Genomic DNA, 22,437 nt, shown 5'->3' on the forward strand with positions numbered 1-22,437 from the left:
CGGAGAACAACACGGATTTGGTCTTCTGTATTGTGTATGTATAAGTACGCAGAACTTTAAGATCGACAAGATTTCTTGGCGGGGAGGGGGGAAGGGGGGGGGGTTAAAATTAAGGGCATGGACCATTTGCTAAATTAGATTATTTGCTTGGAAGCTAGTCTACCACACATGAACTGATTTTAATTAGTTCATTCTGAAATACTTAGAAATTGTTTTTATATCTATCAAGTAACAAATATCAAAATTTAATTCGTAATTTCGTTCCACAACTATTTAAAAAAAAAGACAATTACAAACTTGCATCTAACGGATGCTTGGTTAATTTAATGACGCTCTTGTATTTAAAATTCCGGTACACTTTCGTAACTGTTTCTTCACAAGTCTGACGGTCTACAAGGATTCTCTTAACGCCGATACATTTTGATACATATTCAAATTAAACGATTTAACGCAATCTGATTCTAAGATTTCGTATGCAATTGAGAAGTAAAGAAACATATATTCTAAAATCACATAATATTTATAAGTGAGATTTCACAATTTCATGGCGGAAGACGAAATATTTCTGGGACACTACGCCAAGACTATACGGTACAACATCCCTGAAGGACGTTTAACAGCGCTCTCAAACCGAATGTAGTTCAAAGAACGCCTAGTCTAAAATTACACAAAACAATGGATTTTTCTGATACTCCTTTCTAGTGGCGAATTCGGACGAGAAAAAATTGACTTCGAGGTGCAAATATAAAATGTTCATGTCAAACAGACATTTTCTCGACAAAACAAACATCAGACGTGTAATGGCTGAAATTAAATTCTGAAATGGCGTATTCCATTTGTGGTTCCTAGGTTATTTAACGACGCCGCATTACATCACAGAGGCGGTTATTATCTAAGTGGAAATTAAGGGTAAAGGATGCATTTGTGATTATAAACTGGAAAAACTGCTTCTGCGCGTACAGGCCTTCATTTGGTGGACCTGCGGGCAGCGATATGCAGAGTGGTAGCTCCATGAAACAACAGATGTTTGCTTTCTGAAACACGATGCGGCGGTCTGCGGTCACCATCGGCCTCACAGCTCGCCAATAATCATTTGCGGTGTTCGAGTGGGTTCTGTGTCCTCGCAGGTACGCTGACAGCTGTGGGTTTCTTGTCAACAGATCGCGGAGGGAAAAAACGCCTGTTTGGTAGGGAGGAACCTGTTGCTGTCACAAGGAAAGCAGCAATCCTTCGAAACATCAGTCGTGTGACACGGATGCTGGAGACGTGTGGTAACAGCACGGCCAATCGGCCTGCGGTGTGTCGCTGCATACCGCAAGACCAGAGTCCAACACGAATGTCGGTGACAGACCGGATGGAGCGTGAAGCTGCTGAGACCACCACAAGTTTCACCGAAACACATTAGAATAAGTCTTAAACATTGTTTCCTTTCCTTTCAGCTGATTAAATTGTTGAACACAAAGTGATTGCTGACAGAAAGTCAAACATTTAGAAGTTATAAATTTGGCAAGGCCGTGGTCTAGGCAACACGGAGTTTACCTCCGGGGGCTTCCCCGGTTTCTCCGTGGCATCCCAACAATTACTCCATTCACACACAGAAGAAGGCAATGGCAAACCACTTCTGGATCATCTGCCAAGAACGTATATGAACAGGTCCCAGTCCGAGAAAAGGATGGAAGGATCCTGTTCATATGGACCTGTCGTCAGATAATAATAATAATAATGTCTGTTGAAGTGTCTGGAAGTCACGTAAGAAATACAACAGCGATGCTACAACGTAAATGTTCACTCTTGGTTATTTCTTGTAATTTTTTGGAGGGCAATTTTCTAATATATAACATATTGTGTAGGTGGGGAACCAATTTTATAACTCCAGTTTTATAATTTTAAGCAACTATGCAAAATATATGTTTATAAAGTTTTACACAAGAAGATTTGTTACTGATAATATGAAAACCAGCAATAAGTAATAAAACAAATATATTATTAATATAATAACATTAATTTTAATATTTAAATATCACACACGCAATAAACGTTGCAACATATGATAAGTGAGAGCAATTTGTTACAAATTCATGTGTAAAATGACACCTTGAATCTGCCACTTTCCTGCCTCTGAAGATGGTGATTACCTCAAACGCGCAGGGCGTGGCGGGCATGAACAAATAATTATTACGCATGCATTTAGGCTGTTTCTGATGCTAAATGAACTTTTATGCTTCGCAGAATGAAATAAACTTCTTAACATTTAAGATCCTAGGTAATGAGTCAGAGGGAAACCATCCTTGAACAGGTATTCGGAGCGTTCCAGCACACGAAAGCAGTCGGTACTCCGAATGCTCCGAGTTCTAACTACCGAGATCCATGGCTTCTTATGCCAGCGACTTCTAATGTATGCAATGAACAATCATGGGGCTTCCGCCCCAAAATGTACGCATCTTGGCAGCAGGACTCCAATGACACCCGAAAGCAGTTCCCTGGCTTCCAGATTACAAACCCGCACATCTCTTTGTAACACCTTCATGTGTTTAAGCATGCGATCGGCAATATTCATGTTCTTCATGGGAACTGCGGATACCAGTAGGCCAACGCGCTGGCTCGGCGTTGCTATCGACCTACTTAAAGCATTTCCGGTGCCTAGTGTCGGTCTGCTAATTCGGAACTATTACCTCCAAGGTCACAACTAGTACCTAATTCGAGTACTACGAACCCCTTTTATGAGGACGACGGCACATGGACACGTACCGAGCATGGTACTGACACAGGACCTGGCGAGACGTTTCTCGGTGTTCAGACACGATTCTGAATGACAGGGAACCGTCCACCACATAAACTGTGCGATATGATAAGCACATAATTCCGGCACACCCTGTGGATTAAGGTGCGGTAAGTAAGATCGACATGGGTCACGGCTCGAGAGCTCTCTGGAGTTAGACGTTAACAAAATAAATGGAAAAATAAGATGGCTGTCTTCTAAATAGAAAGAAGTATCTGCTTTTTGACTCATCCTTCTTCTTACCACCCCCCCCCCTCGTACCGGCTCTTCCTTCTAGTTACTTGTTAGAGTTCTCTTCTGCAGGAACTTCTGAGCCAAATGACTTTTAGACTCCTCTGCGCTGCAGCGCCACTATGCGGAGGGAGATAGAATTGTTCTATACGTGAGCCTTAAACTAGGGGGACGAGTTTTCTTCTGTCTTAATTAAATGGATTGTGTTCGATTTTGCGCTCCTAAGTTCACTGAATTCAAATCTCACCTAGTTCATAGTACGAGGATCTTTGCTTCAAAATGTAGCAAGAACTTTCGTGCTGTATAGAATAATCCTCCCTCTCTCTATCTCTCTCCTCCCCTGCATAATAGGAGAGAGAACGCGAGGAGGATCTTGGGGAAAAATAAAAAAAAGTAAAAGTGGTGAGGTTCTTAGTACAATGTTTCATTGAAGGAACGAGATTTTTGCCACCGCGTGAGTTGGAACAAAAGTCATGTTGAAAGCGTTGAAGTGCGCGGGAGAAAATGTTTTCCATTCAAAACATAACAAGAGGAGACCTAAGTAATATTTCTTCAGGGTAGTGCGTGTTGTCTGAAAGGGAAACATAATAAAAATGGGGAAGAGAAGAAAATACTTATAGAGAAGGTAATTTTTCAGTTCTTTGCCATTTACTAATGATTCTCAAAGGCTATGAATACCTTAATAATAACATTCCATTTTAGTATCTAAAATGGCATTCGTTTTCCACTTTGATTTCAAACTCTGATTTACGAAGAATTCTTTTTCCCTTTATTCAAGTTCAAACAAGGAAGTTTAAGACGCGTCCGAACTGATGCTTCAAAATGAAGTTTTTTGTGCTGTATTTTACAGACACTCTGAATCGTAGGAAGGTACGTAAGTGGGCCCACTGCTTGCCTTCCATGTTTTGTGCTGTCTTGCTAAGTTTAGAAAGGCATGATGCACGGAGTAACAACTTCAAATCGTAAAATCCATCCTTTCTAAATGCGACGGAAGACGGGCGTTCACTGTGGGCGTAATAACAGGATGACGCTACTACTACTAAGTATGGTGAAGATGGAAGCAGTGTATTCCTCCGAAATGGTGGTAACAAAATAAGCATAGGTGTAAAAACAAAAATCAGTTGACACGTGTGCTGCCCACCTTAAAGGTCCACGTGGTATCGCAATCTGGAAAGCGCCGATACCTGAATACGCTTTCTTTACCTCGATTAGTTGCTTGCAGTCACGTGGAATCTACATTCGGCGGGCGTGGTTTGCCTTGAGAAAAGTCTCGAACTTTTAAAATGATTTTTAAACGTTTCGTTAAAAAGAATAACGCAATTTCGGGAAATTTAATGTTCGGTTTAAAACTTATATCACAGTGATTAACTCAGTTTGGACCGAGTTTAATATAAAATGGCAACATTCTTCATAATTATTGTCAAAACGTATAAAATCAGAAACCTTTTGCTGCTGGTATCAGAGAGGAAACCATCTAAAATAAGACAATGTTCTATCTTTGTACAATAAATGGAGTGATCATGTTCACTCTGAGCAGGATTTCGGGTTCTCATCGCCCTACTGATGGAGGCAGCGAGCACCTCCGAAACGTCGGTAAACTTCTACCAGAAGACGGCCATCTTCGTCTGCACTCTGATCAGTCCTTGTCTGACACCTGACAGAGGCAGTGAACTTCAGAGCGAAACATTTTCTCGGCGACAAAACCGAGCATATTTGAAAGCTTCTCTCCGTCCGTCCTTCGCTCGCCGAGCGTAGGAACGCGACGTCGCTTTCATATTCTCTGGACTCCCACCGGAACGGGGGAGGTTTCGTCTTACGGTGCGGGCTTGAAAGACGAATGATATCGATAAATATTCTCGATGTTGCGCTTGTGTTCGCTATCGCAGAAAAAGAACAAGAACATACAAAGAACTAAATGGACGTCCAGATTTCCTTTTCACGTATACAAACACTGGCAAGAGCGAGATCTCCTTGCCGTTACGAAGTGAAATAATGTTGATGAAGTGACTTTAACTGAACAGGTTACAAACAAAATCCTCGTCCTCCGATGTCACTTGTTCTGCTGTTGTGTAACTCTCGAGTGCTTTAAGCCCGTCTCGAAGCTGAGAAGCCAACATTTGTTTCCAGGTACGTATGTCTAGGTCTTCCTACGTCTCTTTCTTCTCAGTGGGCATATTTTATTGGACATTTTAGCGATGTATTCCTTTTCATTCCCCTCTATAATCACATCGCAGCTATCAATTAAGTTTCTTATTTCTGCGATTTGTAGTTCATTAAAGTTGTTTCAAGCAGTGGTCTAAGATCTCTCGTAAGCGCAATCCCTGTACCTTTATCACGTTCCTTATATCCCACGTTCTAATTCAAAAGCGGACACGACGGTTGAATACAACAGAGTGTAGCCCCACTGATATTTCTGTTCTCAATTTCCTTTAAAAAATGTTAAAAACAATTTATTTAATAAGAATTATTAAGATATTGTAGATGCGTCATATTGTGATTTATATAGTATTAAAAATATATTAAAATTAGCAGTCAATCACAATATAATAATCACAATTGAAAAGTTTTAATATATAACACCTGATGATGGCTATATATAGCCGAAACATGTCGTGTATGTTCCACATGTAAATCGAGTACTCGATAGGAAACGTAAAATGATATTTTAATCTTTTAATAATATTATATTGTGATTGACTGCTAATTTTAATATATTTTTAATACTAGAATTATTAAATTTAACAAGATCCCATACAGTGTTTCATACTAAGCCTCAAATTTTGAGGATATCCTCTGTTGATATACAGAGTGTCCGAAAAAAATATGTATGCATATGCAGGCATTCTGTTGGATCAATCAATTTGGGACCCCTGTATCTGTGAGGTTACTGCTTATGTTGTCTCGAGTTCGATCATGCGGACAGACGGACGGAATGACAGTCATGGTAAGCCAATTATGCGTTCGACGTGAACGCATCGTTTAAAGGACCGCATAAAGAGGAGTCTGTACAATGAAACCAATGTTCATTGAACGAACGTAGATGCAGTTCCCGAAACGTCGTCCCCATCGATATAATAGCAACACAGACTAATGTCCACACAATAACCACAAAGCCACAAAGAATGCAGATACCCAGCTTCTGTGACATTAAAATAGCTGTAAACGCACTAGTGGAAACGGAGTTATGCCAGTGCTTTGTGTTACACTAAATCGCTCGACTGTGTTACTTTCCGGATGACGACAAGTGTTTAAACATGACGCGATTCCACAGTCCCAGCGCTTCAACCGACATAATGCGCCTATACCACAAATGGCGTTTGATACATTTCGGGTTGCCTATTTTTACAGAAGGATACTGTGACGTCATACCGGGCACCGCCCAGTCGTGGATACAGAAAATGAAGCGAAACGATTCCTCCGAAACGTCGGTCTGCTCTCAAGAATTCTAAACTATCTCTCTCCCACATAGTTACAAAGTGTCGAGGTGTTGGGAGAATTTGCCTCACCCAGCGGGGAGGTACAGCGGTTACAGGCACACGGGTTCGTATCTCAGCGGGAGTACTGGATATCCCGTCTCGTTTACTACCTGATCTGGCTTATGTTCCAGACAAGTAGAGAGATGCGCCTTCAAATATCACTTAGTTTCAAATCCTTTCATAACATGATCGATCACCGCCCTGATGATGGAGGCAGAAGGGAACTCTGAAACTTCGGTGGACTTCTACCAGACTACACGGCGCAACAACCCAGAAGACAAGCCATCTTCAGACTCAGATGCCAGTTAATAACATATAATTTATGCAACTCTAAAGGGATGCTGTACGAGTCCAGGGATTGGCATGAAACAGAATGGAAATTCCCACAGACGACAGAAACAGAGCGAAAACGTAGCAGCTTCGTTCTTAAGACACTGAAAGACGGACGAAGTCCAGAGAAACACCAACACAGAATACAAATTCAACAGGTGAAACGGAGAGGTTATTATTACATTTAGTCAACGCGGGTCGGGAAAACGAATGCTTCTGAATAATTATGACGGCGATACGGCAAGCAACGAGGAACAGAAAGGCAGAACGAAAGAGCCAGGCGTAGAGACCGAGAATACACGAGCTTTTTATCTGCAGCAACGCTGAGGACAGAGTCGTGTTTGTTTGTCAGGGCAACTCGAATTGACTACACAGAATACAGTGAATGGTCCTCATCCACATCAAGAGAAGGAAGATGAAAGGGCGGAGCGTCTCTTAGATACATCTCTTGCATACAGAGGGCGCCTTGGTTTGTCTGCAACCCACAAGACACAAGGCCTCTCACTGACTGAGCTACAACGTCATGTACGGATGGGATATTTGCATTTATCTTCAAGTTAGCGGGGCCTGTGCACGTTTCCGAAGGCCTCGATGAATACACTACAAACCAATATGGCGGAATGTAGGCTATAAGCTCCAGACCAAACTACGAGGGACGAGCTATATTTAATGGCTCATTCATTATAGATAATGAGCAACATTACTGAAATTCTATGGTCTTCGTAGCTGCTCTCAAGATAAGTCTGGCTTTTGGCTTCAATTGAATGAAATCGTGTTTTATTATTACATTCATATTTCTTCTCTCAGGCCACAAATACATATCGTCCAATGACGAACTCTTCTAAACGAGATGTGTTCATTAAATATATCACAGAAAAATTCTCACAGAATGGAAAATACATGGGTAATTAATTCTTGAACAATACGTATTACGATGTTAGTATTGTGACCGGTTCAAAAAAATCACGGCAGGACAGACGTACACTGGGCATTGTTCATTTCTAAAGAGGATAAGACAGTCCCGGAGTGACTGAGAAAGACAGCTCTGAAGATGGAGACATTACGATTCTCCGAAACGTTGTTATATACCGGCCAGCCCACACGGCTCTCCAGAACCCGAAAGAACTTCAACATCATTCACCGTCTGTTTCGCGGAGTTCAGGAAGTGGTCACATCGCCTAGCACACAGATGAGCACTTCTGATGTTGCCAACTGAACACGCCCCCGTCAGTTACCTTCCCTTCAGTTAGCGCATAAAATCATACCGGTGATTCACCATTTCTGACATTAGATCTTTTTATTCTAAGGTCGAACGCTGTCAATTTACAGCAAGCCACGTGTTTAAAATTGCTAATCACTAGGTCAGTGTAAACAGGGGACAATCTGTATGTATGTATTATTTCGCAAAACATAAACTACGTAGTTAGTACTGGCCCAAAGGGGAGGAAACACAAACCCTCTGAAATGACTGAGGAGGGGTAGCAAAGCAATGTTTGGAGTTGGGAACAGCTCGAGAGTCCCCAAGTTTGTTACATGTTGAAGGGGAGTTTGAGATTATGTAATAAATTGGGGCTCAAAACGAAGTTGAATGTTTTCGCATGCCTGGATAAAACCGATTTTTTTTTTTTGCTATCCCAAACGCTGACGGGGCAACTGCCCGTAACAGAACGTGTCCCCTCACACAGAAAAAAACCACGTTCGTTGATGAAATTACGTCTCTTCATGACTGCTTTACGAGGCAAACAAATAATGATGGCGTGATAATGTCTGTTCGTCTGAATGTCCATTTATAACTTATATATTTTTTTGAGTTTTATCGCCGAAATTTCTTGGCACATTTCTGTTAAACCTGGTATGAATGGATGTAAAACTTTCGAGCACATGTACATTTCGTTCATCCGCCTCCAATGAACACGAAACAGTTTCACAGAAATCGGTCAACTACAAAAAAAGTGATACGTGTGGTCTCACCGCCTGTCTCCAAAACCTACTCCTTTTATCATAGGCATTTTCTACATGATCAGATGAGGGCAACGCGTTTCTCCGAAACGTGTGTGCCCAAGCTCAACTTCACATGGAATCACCATCGAAGAGGACAGCAGTCAAAATAACCGCCGTGATAACCTAAAATCCGACACTTCACGGTTTCGTACTTCGTATCTGACAGGATACCATTTCGATTCTCGGATCTTGCCCAACACGCACGCACTAACCGAGCCAGTGGTTTTGAAACAGGTTTCAACTACGTCTCCCTCTCTCAAATCATTCCTGAGTTTACGATGACCGTCCTCGAGACAGACGCAAAGGTAAGAAAATGATACCTGTCAGAAGAAGTGTAACCGCCCTTCGAACTTAGCCGTCACTTGGTATCGGCTCCATAGCAAGGGACCGGACTTAATGAAATGGTGATAATGGGATTTATCTCGGGTAAATTTGGATAGTGTTGCTCGTCTGAAGTGCAAAGGGATTATCCCAGGGAATAAGCTGACTGAATCGGTCGATTTTTATTAAGCAACAAAATACGAAGGTCTGGGAAACTACGTCACAGGAGCGAGGTTCATCTATCCATCTATCACTGCTTAGTTGCCTATGCTCTGTACAGATACCGGATTGTACACATCTCAGGCCATTGAATGGAAGTACTTTATTCGTCGACGCAGTTATAATTTCAATTAATTTGGACTGGTTAAACTATAATTATTAGAACATGTGACGAGAATGTAAAGGTTTGCCCACTGCCAAGACGCACAATGTCGCAATTACACGTAATCAATATGTTTTATAACAAAAACATTCGTAATAAAATCTGGCGATCTCTGGGCGACCGTTCCTTTGTGCGAGATGCCATTCTTACCACAGGTACGGTTTATATTAATTAATAAAATTATATACGCGAAGTATTAATTATATTTAACTTAAACGAAAATTAAATTATTCGCTAAAATTGTCCGTGTAGTCGTAAATACAAAATTTCATCCAAATCCCTTGAGTAGTTAAGGAAAAAATTACATCCACGAAATGTAGGCAGACTTCATCATTATGCGTTCACGTCACGCACTTCTTGCCCGCAAAGTGACACTTTCCTCCGGGTATGGGATACCCGCCGACCGGACTTTTCGAATACGAAGATTTGTCGCCAAAAGGCAGGCGTATAGCCTTCGCAGTTTTCAAGCGCAGGCAATGATTTAAACCTGTGACTTGAAAACTTTGTTTTCTTTCACAAATCAGCACAATAACAACAGAAGCAGCGGGCAGCCCTGTAAATTACTTCCCTGCAACATTTTGCTCGGCGTATCTCGAAAAGTTCCGAGCAGAATGTCAGCTTAATTTCCTCCGCAGCGTAAAAACGTGTTGTCGCAACTTGATGGCAGCCGGGACAGGGGGAAAGATATTGCCTTCTCTTACAGCTTTATGACTGCTGGTATATTATATCCGAGATATCGAATTGCCGTTGGCAGACCGATCAATGTGTGGAGACGGCTGCTAGCCCGAACAAAGCGGAAAACCGATCTAAAAGGTGGAAACGAATATCAGGCTACAGAAAACGGCCGGTTGCCTCGTGTCACTGTTGATCCACGTATCATCTTCCGCTTGGTTTGAAATGCGGGGTGTCTGATGCCTGGTCCTGAGAATTGCTCATCTCACATCGGGTTTCCATCAAGTGTAACGGAGCGTCGTCCGGAACACAGCGGCCTCTTTACTGAATATCGTAAGAGCATCATTTGCAAGAATCCTCGTACCTCCACAGCACACATCGACGCGGACTTGCGTCCAGTAAAGAAACGTTCGTGCGTTTGTCTACGAACGTCGTACTGCAGATGGCCAATCCAGCAGTTACTTAACACGGCATTCCAGGTCAGATGACAGACGTTTCGTAAGGTATTAAATCCGAAGACCTTCATGCATAATTATGACACGCCGAGAAACAAACCCACTTTGACACAGAGCACACATTAGTAAATATCTTCTCAATCTTGGCGTCTAGATTCAGCCAACTTGCGTAAATATATAGATATCCGGCCATGAAAACTTTTGGCATCTGTCGGAATGACATCTGCATTTTTCCAAGGACAGAAAAGGTTTTGCACTACTTTTCGAGGCGGCCTGGTGCTGTGACAGCCGTCTCAAAAACATTGACTAATGCAGATGGACCGTCTGCGTATTCCTAGAACCTTGTGTTGCATGTTCCTTAACATGCTTCAACCTCAGGTTAAATGTCGAAGCGTGGGAGTAAAGAAAGAGACGATGTTTTTCGGAATATATATTGATGCGCGCGCACCACGATCCCCTTGTCGCTGGTCACCACGCACTGACAACACGCAGGACATCTGGCGATTACCGTCAACTCACGTAACACATAGTCTTAGCGGTGGCGTGTCTGAAAATCATCTTAATGATACGTCCGTCCGTCTGTCGTGACTTTCATCAGTGTTGGAGCCTTGGTAGCGTTGCTGACGTCATAGCCATGAAGGTAAGACCTCTCCAGTCTTTATCGAGATTTAATTCGACTGACTGATTCTTATATTATGCACCAAACTGTACCAGTTACAGAGTCAGCTGAAATTGCTGAAACGTCACTATGCAATGTTGCATCCGCTGCTCTTGGTATGCAATAAACTTTCAATCCTGGATCTCATTTTGTTTGAGTCCAACAGTGTTTTCCATCTCCCGTATGCGCGGATCTGCAAATAGTGTTCCATCGTCTTCGCCGAGAGCTTCAGATTTGAATTGCACGGCGAGGCGAGGTGACATTACTGAACCGGGTAGCAGCCGAACGCATTCCCCGAAAGACTTTATTGGTCTGTAAGGGCACAATGATCGACATTTACGACTGGAAACAAATCTCCCTGTGACGAACTCGCCTATAAAGTTACAACAGAAATAAAACCGATACTTATGTTCCAAGAATATCTAGACTAAACCATACGGGGCTCATTTCACCATTAAAGCTCTCTTTCTGTTTACGATTCCAGAAAAGGAAAGTTTGGTCTGCATTCTCATCATTTCAGTTTAATCTGAATTTTCTGAAGAGGCTAGTCATGGAAACTCTTTGAAAAACATAATGTGTTTGCTGAAGCTATAGAGACGTAGTCACAAAGATGTAACTGCATTATAGTATACAGCATACTCAGGAAGTCCTTCCACGGAAAAGAAGCTATGTTGCACGTTCCATTGACCGGAATTCTGATTGGGACACTTCAGACAGCAGAAAAGGAGTTTTAAAGGTATGTAAGTGCTCGGATCTTTTACTAAGAAAGAGCGTAACTATTACTTACAAATTCTTTTGAATGTTCATGGAAGTACTTTTTGGTCATATTTTTATGTACATAGATTATACCACATCACTAACTCTGAATACGGATTCTTCGCTAGGCTCTGAAATTCCACCGTGCACGCATTCTTTTGCCAGAGTCTTGAGTTCGTGACGGTCCGCGTTCATCGTATTGTTCTCTGCGTCTCTCACTCAGTCGAGATGATGGTAACACTGCTGACGTTTCAAAGGAACCTCGGGCCTTTATCATCGGGTAGATTCTCGACGTTAAACACGTCACTACACTTAAGACTTGAGGCTTCTGAAGCGACTGATTGCAATAAAATCTTCTCTGGCGTCGAAATGGAATCGTAGCGACATTTCCAGATGATTGAGACGGAGACTGTCTCCGAAACGTCGGACAACGATTCCATTTTGGCGCGCCTCGTAGCCCGAGAAAATTTTATTACATCATTATACGCACAGATGTAATTTATTTTCAAATGGTGCAGGATGGATCGTACAAGTTAAACATTTTATACGATTCTGGTCGATGAACCAAAGTTCTGACTGGATGAACAATAAATTCCTCACATTCTGTGTTTGTTATTGTTTCGAGAATCGACAGGCGCACAATCGTGAGCGACTATTTCCGATCGTGTGTTAGAACAGAAAATTCCTTCCGCAACTCGGCCTCATGGGGAGACGCGGTGTGCTTCGCTTAAAACAATAACAGTATTTTTTTTTATAACAATAACAACAGAATCCGGAGGCCAGAGTGGTATTGCGCGGAGTTATAAAAACAATGGTGTAGTATTAAAAACATAGCAATATGGCAGGCAGCGAAATTGAGGTTATAACAGCAAGGGTTCTGCTAAAATAACAAAAGAATTTATACGCCTTGTTAGGTGAAATGTAGTAATTTAAAAACTCTTGAATTAAAGGCGACTCTGTTAAACTGATCTGGGAAAGCTATGTTCCATTGAACGCGTTCTCTTTTACTAGGGACACACATCCTGAAACCTAGGACGGACGTAATGTTATATTTGAAGGAAACACCAGAATCTGCCATTGAGTGCAGGTGTTCCTTGCGTGATTTTATACCGTAACTGTAAATGACATGGCTCCCAACTACAAGTTACCACCTACTGAGTCACTACTACGGATAAGAAATATTAACGCTTTGTTCTTTTTTTGTGCGGGAGTGAACAAGTAATCGGTGTTTCAAAATTATTTCTACTTTTATATTATATATGAGAAAGGCGAAAAGACTTACATGTGTCAAAATAACTCTGATACCTTCTTGTCCGTACGTTCTAGAGGCTGACGTTCGGTTTGTAAGTTCGGCTTTCGGTAGAGAGCCGAAATTATACATTGAACTTAGATATGATTTTACGAGTTTGGAATTTCTCAAACATCACGAGATTTTTAGATCATAGTTAATTAAAAATTCGTCCCTTGTTGACGGTGTACTGGAGCGTTTCCAAAAAAATGTTATTCCGTTCGAAGATTTTAGTGCTGGAGTACCAGTGTCTCGTTCGCTTGGTTCTCGAACGTTCGGGTACCGAAGACTGGACTAGGGGACTCAGCTACGTCTTCTACAACCACGTCCCTACGCTTGGAGTAATGTTTCCATAATTCTGTTTAAGTGTCAGTTATTTCTGTACATACTGCCCAAGTCAACGGATTCATTCCTCCATGATTATCAAAAGAATTTCTATTAACTTATTTTTAAAAAAAAACTGTATCCATTACAGTTCTTTTGCATTCTCCTGATATTTGGTATGCAACCCAAAGTATGCAGAAACTCTCGCATTTCCGTCCATTGATGGGAAATAACTTTAACAAAAAAATTGTTTTAAATATCTCGACGAATTCCTCGTTTGACGGAGAATACTTTCAAATTTTTTGGGAATGTATCTGCAAAAAAAAAAAAAAAATTAAATAACGAACGCTCGCTCATTCAATTTTTTTACATCACGTAAAAACCCTCCAATTTGTCCTAATATTGCTGGGCTACATTTTTAAATACTGTTGTGGATTAAATTCCGATTCGATATTTGGATGCTGGAGAAATGACACAACTTCCAGGCACTCCTCTTATTCAGTTGATTCTGCTTGGGGCTAACGCGGGAGACATCAGGTAAGTAAACCTGACCCAGGAGGAGAAACAAGGCGAATGCAATGGTGGACTGACCTCAGTGAAGATGCTGACGAGGCTGGCCCTCTTCTTCCCGAGGCGAGTGAGCACGTCGTACCCTGCACACAGCACCAGGACTGTCACGCCAGTCTCCTTGCTCAGGATCGCGCACGCCGCGAACAACACACACCCGCACAAGTACAGCCACTGTCTTCCTCGAGACGCCCCTCCGTCCAGGAGCACGTATTTCGAGCAAAGCCTAAACGTCTCGCACAGGCACCGCCCGCTCACCGCAGGCGATCGGCATTTCCACTGCTCCTTCCACCAGTGACCGTGTTCTCCGTCATTTCTGCTCGCGAAACACCGATAACACGTCTGGGCACACGAGCTCCTGCACTCCCGGCTGCTTCTGTCTCGGAGACGCACGTGGGCAACGTAGCACTGGAAGGACAGGAGGTAGAAGATGCAAGCGGCGATGTCTGCCCTCCCGACGACCCCGGCGACCGCCTCCGTGTGGATCGGGTGAGTGGCGAACAGCAGGCCGGTGATGGCGACGGGCACGTGGGATGGGAACAGCAGCCTGGAGAGGCGGACCACCAGGCTGGTTGCCAGGCAATGCAGAAGGATGTTGACGAGGTGGTAGCCCCACGCCCGGAAGCCGCCGAGCAAGTAGTTGAGGCGGAAGGACAGGGTACAGAGCGGGCGGTACGAGCCGTGAGATCCGCTGTGTGACAAAGGCGTCCCCCAGAAGTCGTCTAAGAGGAGGTGGGCTAGCGGAGTGGAGGGCAGAACGTCCTGATTGCTGAGGATGGCGCGGCTGCAACATAAGAGATTCGCATCAGAACAGAGAAAAGAAAAACTTCCTACATTCTGAATATTGGTGAACATCGGCGTCATGTTCCTGTCACTGCTCGAAGTTTGTACACTAAGCGGGCGCAAAATGAAGGGCACAGCAGGTTTAAATAGGCGAACGAATCAGTCTAACACAGTGGTATTCAACCTGGGGTACGCGAAGACATCTTAGGGGGTACGTGAAATTTAAAAAAAAATATATATTATTTTATGATAAACACTGAATAATCAGTAAAGTAATTTATTTAATTTATTTTAGATGTAGATTATATACTATGTATAACTTGAATTATACACCAACAACTTTGGGGGTACGAAAAATTATATCTGGGGGTACGCGAACAAGAAAGGTTGATTACCACTGGTCTATTAAACAACAAGTTCATATTCAAGCACTTGGCCACGAACACAAACTTTTATTACTAAAATGCTGTTGACGGAACACTATAGTTTGCAGTTTGTTACATGTTTCGACCAACACACGTCATCTTCATGCAAGAATAACTATTGTTGTGTTTGACGGAATATGAACCTCTTGTTTCACAAAATCCACAGAAGGACGCAGACCTACGAATTGAAACAATTTCTTTTATTTTTTTTTAAATTTGTAACAACTTTAAACACTTTACAGAAGTTATTTCTGACACCGACCACAGGTACAAGACAGTACATTTGTATTTTACAAGCGAATTAGGTTATTTTAATCTACATTTTCAAGATATAAAATGACATGTTTGATGCGTCCCGTGGTTGTAGCAGACATGGCCGAAACAAGCACACAGACGGTAAACATTGTACTTCACGGTACTAACTGTGACGCCTAAGACCTGAGGGCGCATGTCGCAAAGCTGACCACCGCTGTTGTTACCCGGGGGAGGGGGGGGGAGCCCGCTAGTAAAAACACTGTGACGACCGGACCACGGACTGCGGGGTTGACGTCCCAACGCTACGACCACCGAAATGCTAATTTTAGCGACTAGTGCACGCCATCCTGTGAGACTGGGGGTTCCTCATGCGACCCTACCACCACTCCCTCCCTTACTGGCCGATTTCACCCTTTAAGAGACAGGAGTAATCAGTGACTGGTGAAGAGTTCTTCTTGAGGAGCTGATAGTTGCTCAGCTAAACAATAAATCGCATGCCTTTTATGAAACAGTGTTGACAAGAGCTCGCCATGGGTTCCTTCCCGAGCCACATCAAGCCATGTACACCCTATTTTCAATTCCTCGTAATACAGTCCTTCTATCTGCACTTGGGAATTGTGAGTGGTCTCTGTCGTTACCCCTGGTAGTCGCACTGTAAACGGAAGTCAGCTGTACGGTTCACCGTGACTTCCACAGCAAGAAATCTGTTTTCGGCGCGATTATTGGAATTAGTTTAGAACTCTCGTCAAGAACCTTAACTCCATGACGGCAACATTAACGAATGTAATTGAGTGACTCGCTTTCACGTTCTGTCATTACAGAATGAAACGTAATGCCGGAAGCTAATCACAGAACCCATATTCTATCGTGTCAATTTGATTAAGTGAAATAAAAATACATTCTTATACTTCCAGCACACGTTTGTACCCGTTTCTGTCATCTGTAAGTGGGACACGTACTGTTCGCGACTGTAATCTTGAGACTTGCGGGGTGAAGGAGGAAGGATAGCGTCTGCCTTTAACGCTACGGACTTCCTGCATTCCTTGCAAGTCTCAAGATTACAGTCGCGGACTGTACATGCCGGTAGAGGAAAACAACCGAACTGGTATGACGGCGCTTGGAATATATTCATATTCAATGACGTCAGAGACATTTATTGATGCATTACTGTAGTAATAACTACAAGTATGCTTATTAACTGTGAAGTGATGTCGAGATATTGAAATATTAATATATTCAAAACAACAGGCAATTAAAATATTTAAAATGTGATATTACGTAAGCGTTGTCATGGTTATAATAGTAGAAGCTGTTGGTATTAGATCCGCAGTTCACATATTTATACGCATCGTGCAAGAATAAAGATGAATTATTAATATCAAGACGTTTTTGCTGACAAGTATTTTTGATATTGAAGTAACAGGCCTCAAAATGGAAACTGAAATAGGCATAGGGGTCAGAGACTATCGTTTTTTTTAATAAATTCATATGACTTAAAACTGGTGTACGTCTCTCCGTCTTTCTTATATTATTATCGTGCAGTGGGAATAAAAATCACGTGCAGGCCATGAGGAACGCGTTAGAAATGTGTTTTGGCACAACTTTCGTTCTGCAGTAGCCCAAAGTTGCGCTGACACCGAACTTGTAGAGGGATGTGATGAAACTCTCATTGTATAGGCGGTAACAGTGGGTACCACGCTGCCATCTAGCGTGAAATCTGCCGGGATGTTATAAAATATATTGCCTCTCGGGGTTTTTTTAGTACCCTTGTACCTTTGTCGACACGAAATCCTCATTAACTCAGTTGGTAAAAATATACATTTTCTTAGTGAATTTAACAGTGACCCTTGCCTCGCAGCTGATGAAATATGGTTTGCAAAACATTTGGTAACAATGCTTGTACTTCCGACAAGACCTCAAAGAGCTATTTAAATGTCATGTCTTGTTCCTCCATTTAACGCGAAACTAAATTCGCTTCCCAAACGCACACAGGAGGTGCCTCGACGTCTGTTTGCAGAGTTACTTAAAGTACGTACATTGTGCCGTCTTTACAGCAAAATTCGTGTTCATAATCCTTGCCCACACGCTCTGAAGTAAAAATTTCAGCCATACTCCTCCCTAGCTCGGGTCGGTCTTGTATCACAGCAAACAGCGTATAACTTTGTTTGTTTAATCCAGCGTATTCCAGAGTTAGAGGCCACGCATATGTTGAACGAACTAAGGAGACCTGGCAAGTGAGGTTATGTACACAAGTTCAAAGTATAAAAGTAGAGAGAGAGAACTCTGCAGAAAACACGCACCTTCGAAAAATAAAAAAGCTCTCTTGCCAAAACAAACAGAAAGGAATTCGTAGCAAGCTCGACAGGTAGTTTCGTAAAGCCCCCGCTATCAAACAGGCCGGACAAAGATTATTCTGAACATGATTGATTTGTTTACTGACAAGTTAGCAGACGACTCACGATTCTTAAACTGAAAAATAATTTGAGCTCAGATATGAATAGTGGAGTTTCGTGTACATGAAACCTGACGCTCTCCTCACGAAGTCTGTGAAAATGCAACGCTCCACGAGAAAACGAGTTTGATAAGGAGAGAATCTGTGCGGGCGTTTCGCCCGTAACATCGCAGGACATTTCAGGTTCATCATGGCGATGAGAATGTCTTTTGGAATGGTCAGCCTTATTTATTATTATTTAGTGTTCTGTCTGACGACAGGTCCATATGAACAGGATCCTTCCATCCTTTTCTCGGACTGAGACCTGTTCATACACGTACTTGGCAGATGATCCAGAAGTGGTTTGCCATTGCCTTCTTCTGTGTGTGAATGGAGTAATTGTTGGGATGCCACGGAGAAACCGGGGAAGCCCCCGGAGGAAAACTCCATGTTGCCTAGACCACGGCCTTGCCCAACACAAGTTATAAATTCGGGCACCGCCGGGAATCGAACCCGAGACCCCAGGATTACAAGGCCAGCGTTCTAACCGCTAGACCACCGTGGCGTTCGTCAGCCTTTTACAATGCTAAAAACTGACAAAAGTAAAAAAAAAAAATACTTACTGTCTCCTTTCACCCTGATAATGGAATCTGTAAACTCCTCCGAAACTTTGGTCAGTTTATACCTTACTACACGGCGCAACATCCCAGAATACAACCATCTCACAACATAAGTTACGTGGATTATTTCAAAACATTCGGCCACAACTCCATTATACGTTACAATTGCTATAATCCCCTTCATGGTATGCATTAAGAACGGGGTCTTAAGTCATGTTACGTGAGATTAATTAAGGTAATGAATGAATGGTTGGGTGGGTGGGAGTAAAGGTTAATTCAGGGTCGACTTTCCTTAGTCATAATCAATCTCTGTTTATCACGCTCTGTACACGGCCTCTTTTGGGCTATGTAGTAAACACGTCCAGCAATTTCTAGTGGAAGATGTATGTCACTTGAATAATTAATTTGATGACATGTGTATATATATGTATATATATTATATAGCTTATATATGGATCCCTTAATATATACCACACGATCGATTTCAAGCGAGAATCTCCTCCATTCCGCGATACTTACAGTTTCTCTAGGCTGTAAGGCTACAAAAATTTATAATCAGAAAAAAAAATGGAGCCGCGTGGCACTGCGATGACTTCCTCGAAGATCGAGGCAGAAGGCGTTGTCAGGAGCGCCGTGTATTTCCCTGTCCAAACTCCACAGGACACACTCCCAGTAAACCACTTTCTCCCGATTGGTTAACGACGTCACAAGATATAACCAAAAAAAACATGTAACAACATTTACTCTCGGCTCAAGGACTGGGTTCGGTCACAAACACCGACCATTTCCTCTAATGACATCGACAATTCCGTTGCGTGCTCGAAACATTTCGTCTCCCAGTTCATTTTAAATCGACACAGATTATACCAAAATCATACATTTCTGAACTTGAATAGCAAAGGAACTATTTCTTTTCGCGTAGCAACTGAGGCGAAACGAGTTAGCCCTCGGGAGTGGATGTGCCATTTCCATTGCTAACTAAATTCGGAATCACAAACCTCACAACTGGAAAATACCAAAGTAAATAATTTAAAAAATTAAAACGCACCAACACCGATTAACTGACATTTTAGAGCAAGACTGCGCATCCCCACAACGCAGTGCACCAATCATTGGTTGTCCAGTTACTGAACGAGAGGATTATCAATTTCTTGGTCGAAGTTAAAACGATTAATCTTGTTACTATTAACGTCATTATGACAACGGCTGAACGACTGATTTCACGTAAGAGATTACACTTGTTGTTTTGCTATACCACGTGCTATTATTAACCCCATATCCAACACTTTACGTGAATACAACGAGAATTACCGCCACGGTGGTCTAGCGGTCAGAACGCTGGCCTTGTAATCCTGGGGTCTCGGGTTCGATTCCCGGCGGTGCCCGAATTTATAACTTGTGTTGGGCAAGGCCGTGGTCTAGGCAACACGGAGTTTTCCTCCGTGGCATCCCAACAATTACTCCATTCACACACAGAAGAAGGCAATGGCAAACCACTTCTGGATCATCTGCCAAGAACGTATATGAACAGGTCCTAGTCCGAGAAAAGGATGGAAGGATCCTGTTCATATGGACCTGTCGTCAGACAGAACACTAAATAATAATAATAAGATGAGGTGGTCTAGCAGTTAGAACGCTGGCCTTGTAATACTGGGGGTCTCGGGTTCGATTCCCGGCGGTGCCCGAATTTATAACTTATGTTGGGCAAGGCCGTGGTCTAGGCAACACGGAGTTTTCCTCCGTGGCATCCCAACAATTACTCCATTCACACACAGAAGAAGGCAATGGCAAACCACTTCTGGATCATCTGCCAAGAACGTATATGAACAGGTCCCAGTCCGAGAAAAGGATGGAAGGATCCTGTTCATATGGACCTGTCGTCAGACAGAACACTAAATAATAAATAAATAATATATAAATAACGAGTATAAAGGCTTTTATGACAGACACAACCCACAGTCGCACTCGCATTAGCACGTAATGCAAGTGTCGGTAGACAAAAGGTACAGTCTCAGTTGTTTTTCACTTGAATTCACCGAGCGTTGCTGTCACTGTCTTAGTTAACCCTCGATCCAGATCGCCAGTCTCGGAGCCGAGATTTGAACCCAAGGTCTTCCTGACAAGAAGCTTGAATGCCAACAGCTCGATCGCAGCGTCTCAAAATGTGACAACGTTTCTCAACATTCATACGAAGACATTTCATCGCCGGCTTATAAATTTGAAGACAATGTACGTGGTTACTAGGAACGCGCTGCTGAGATGCTGTGAACACGCAGGACAACGGATACAGGAGGCGGGCGACTGGGAACGTGGAAATGGATTTCCCTTAGGATTCTGAATTCTCCAATCAGCCTAATGGCAAGACACGACGACGGTCGGAAACAATTGTCGCTATGACACGAAGAAAGTAGGTACAGTCCGTTTCATATCAGGTCTACAATGTATTCGGCACACCGTGAAAGTAGCCACTCCAGCCAGTACCTCGTCGCTTGTTACGAGAACCAGTCGCTTCGTCCTGTAGCTCGTCATCTGTCCACTAATGCACTTCATAAAGCTTATCTGAGGCGAATGTGATGTCGACAACCCAGTAAATACTCTCCTTATGAGTGTAGCATCGGGAAAGTCAATCAGAATTCGAAAGGGGACAATTTATTCGTATCCTCAACCATATCCCACTTTCTATTTTCCTTTCTTCCTTGCGTTATGTTTCATTATCATTATCATTATAATTCTTCTGTCATAATCTTTATTACTGTTGAAGTAATATTTAATGACGCTGCTGTTCAGTGCCTACGCCATACACCAACGCGTAACAAAGCATCTGTGGTGTCTGTGAGCGAATTCAGAGCACACTTCATATCTGGAAGTCGTCATTCTTCGATCCTGGTTCTTCATCTGTAATGAGCGTGAGACAGGGGGGTCCTCACAACCGATGCAGAAACATCACCATCGGTGCATCGGCCTGAATACGAAGCAACTTGTTTTGTCAAGTTACTCGTCTTCGGTGCCTGTACAAAGTTGTGTTGACAGATCCGGAGTCTTCCGGACGCTGAGTCCGTGGGAAGAGCTCGTCGGCTCATTGCTACTGTTAGCTAACAACCTTCCAGGGACGAGACGCATAAAGAAATTAGGGCTAGACGTAATTCTACTTGTCGCCCCCGAAAAAGACACACAGAAAACACTGTACGATCAGTTCACAAACACAATGTGTTCGACCAGTGTGTACGTGTCGAGATTAACCGGACAGCAGTTTCAATGTGGACGCATTTGCGAGCAGTCGCAATCAGACAGTGACAGCAAGATCTCCTCACACATGTGAACCGATCTTCACACCAGTTAGTGATACCCACGTCGGAGTGGAGATAGCCTTATAAAATCCCCGATAATGTCTTCGTGGAACCATAACGAGTGTTACAAAATGGTGGACACGTTTAATGAAATGGCGCGCGATGCCTTATCACATCGATTTATCGACCTGATGTCAAGCATTTATCGGATATCATCACACGTCAAACTTATCGTACACATAATTAAAATTCGTGGTTGCACTATTTATGGAACTTAGAATTTAGAACAAAATTAACAGCATAAATTATCTTAGACGGTTTATATATGACCGATACACGGAACAATACTTAATTCTGTGTCGATTTGTAAGCTTTTAACGTCACTTCTAAACCACA

The 22,437-nt window shown here is 42.6% G+C and overlaps 1 protein-coding gene across 7 annotated transcripts in view; it reads right to left on the reverse strand.

The window, feature by feature from the left end:
* LOC110836352 (protein O-mannosyl-transferase TMTC2) overlaps window positions 1-22,437 on the reverse strand; it is a 745,449-nt gene that overhangs the window by 186,545 nt on the left and 536,467 nt on the right. For all 7 annotated transcript variants that reach the window (XM_087359005.1, XM_087359009.1, XM_087359004.1 and 4 more), the window contains one exon: window positions 14,265-15,024. In XM_087359005.1, coding sequence (XP_087215131.1) covers window positions 14,265-15,024 — 760 coding nt within the window. The remainder of the gene's footprint in view (window positions 1-14,264; window positions 15,025-22,437) is intronic.

This window comes from Zootermopsis nevadensis, unplaced genomic scaffold (assembly GCF_977971745.1).
Source record: "Zootermopsis nevadensis isolate Lab colony 2312 unplaced genomic scaffold, Znev_1.0 Znev_ptg000030l, whole genome shotgun sequence".
Lineage (NCBI taxonomy): Eukaryota > Metazoa > Arthropoda > Insecta > Blattodea > Termopsidae > Zootermopsis > Zootermopsis nevadensis.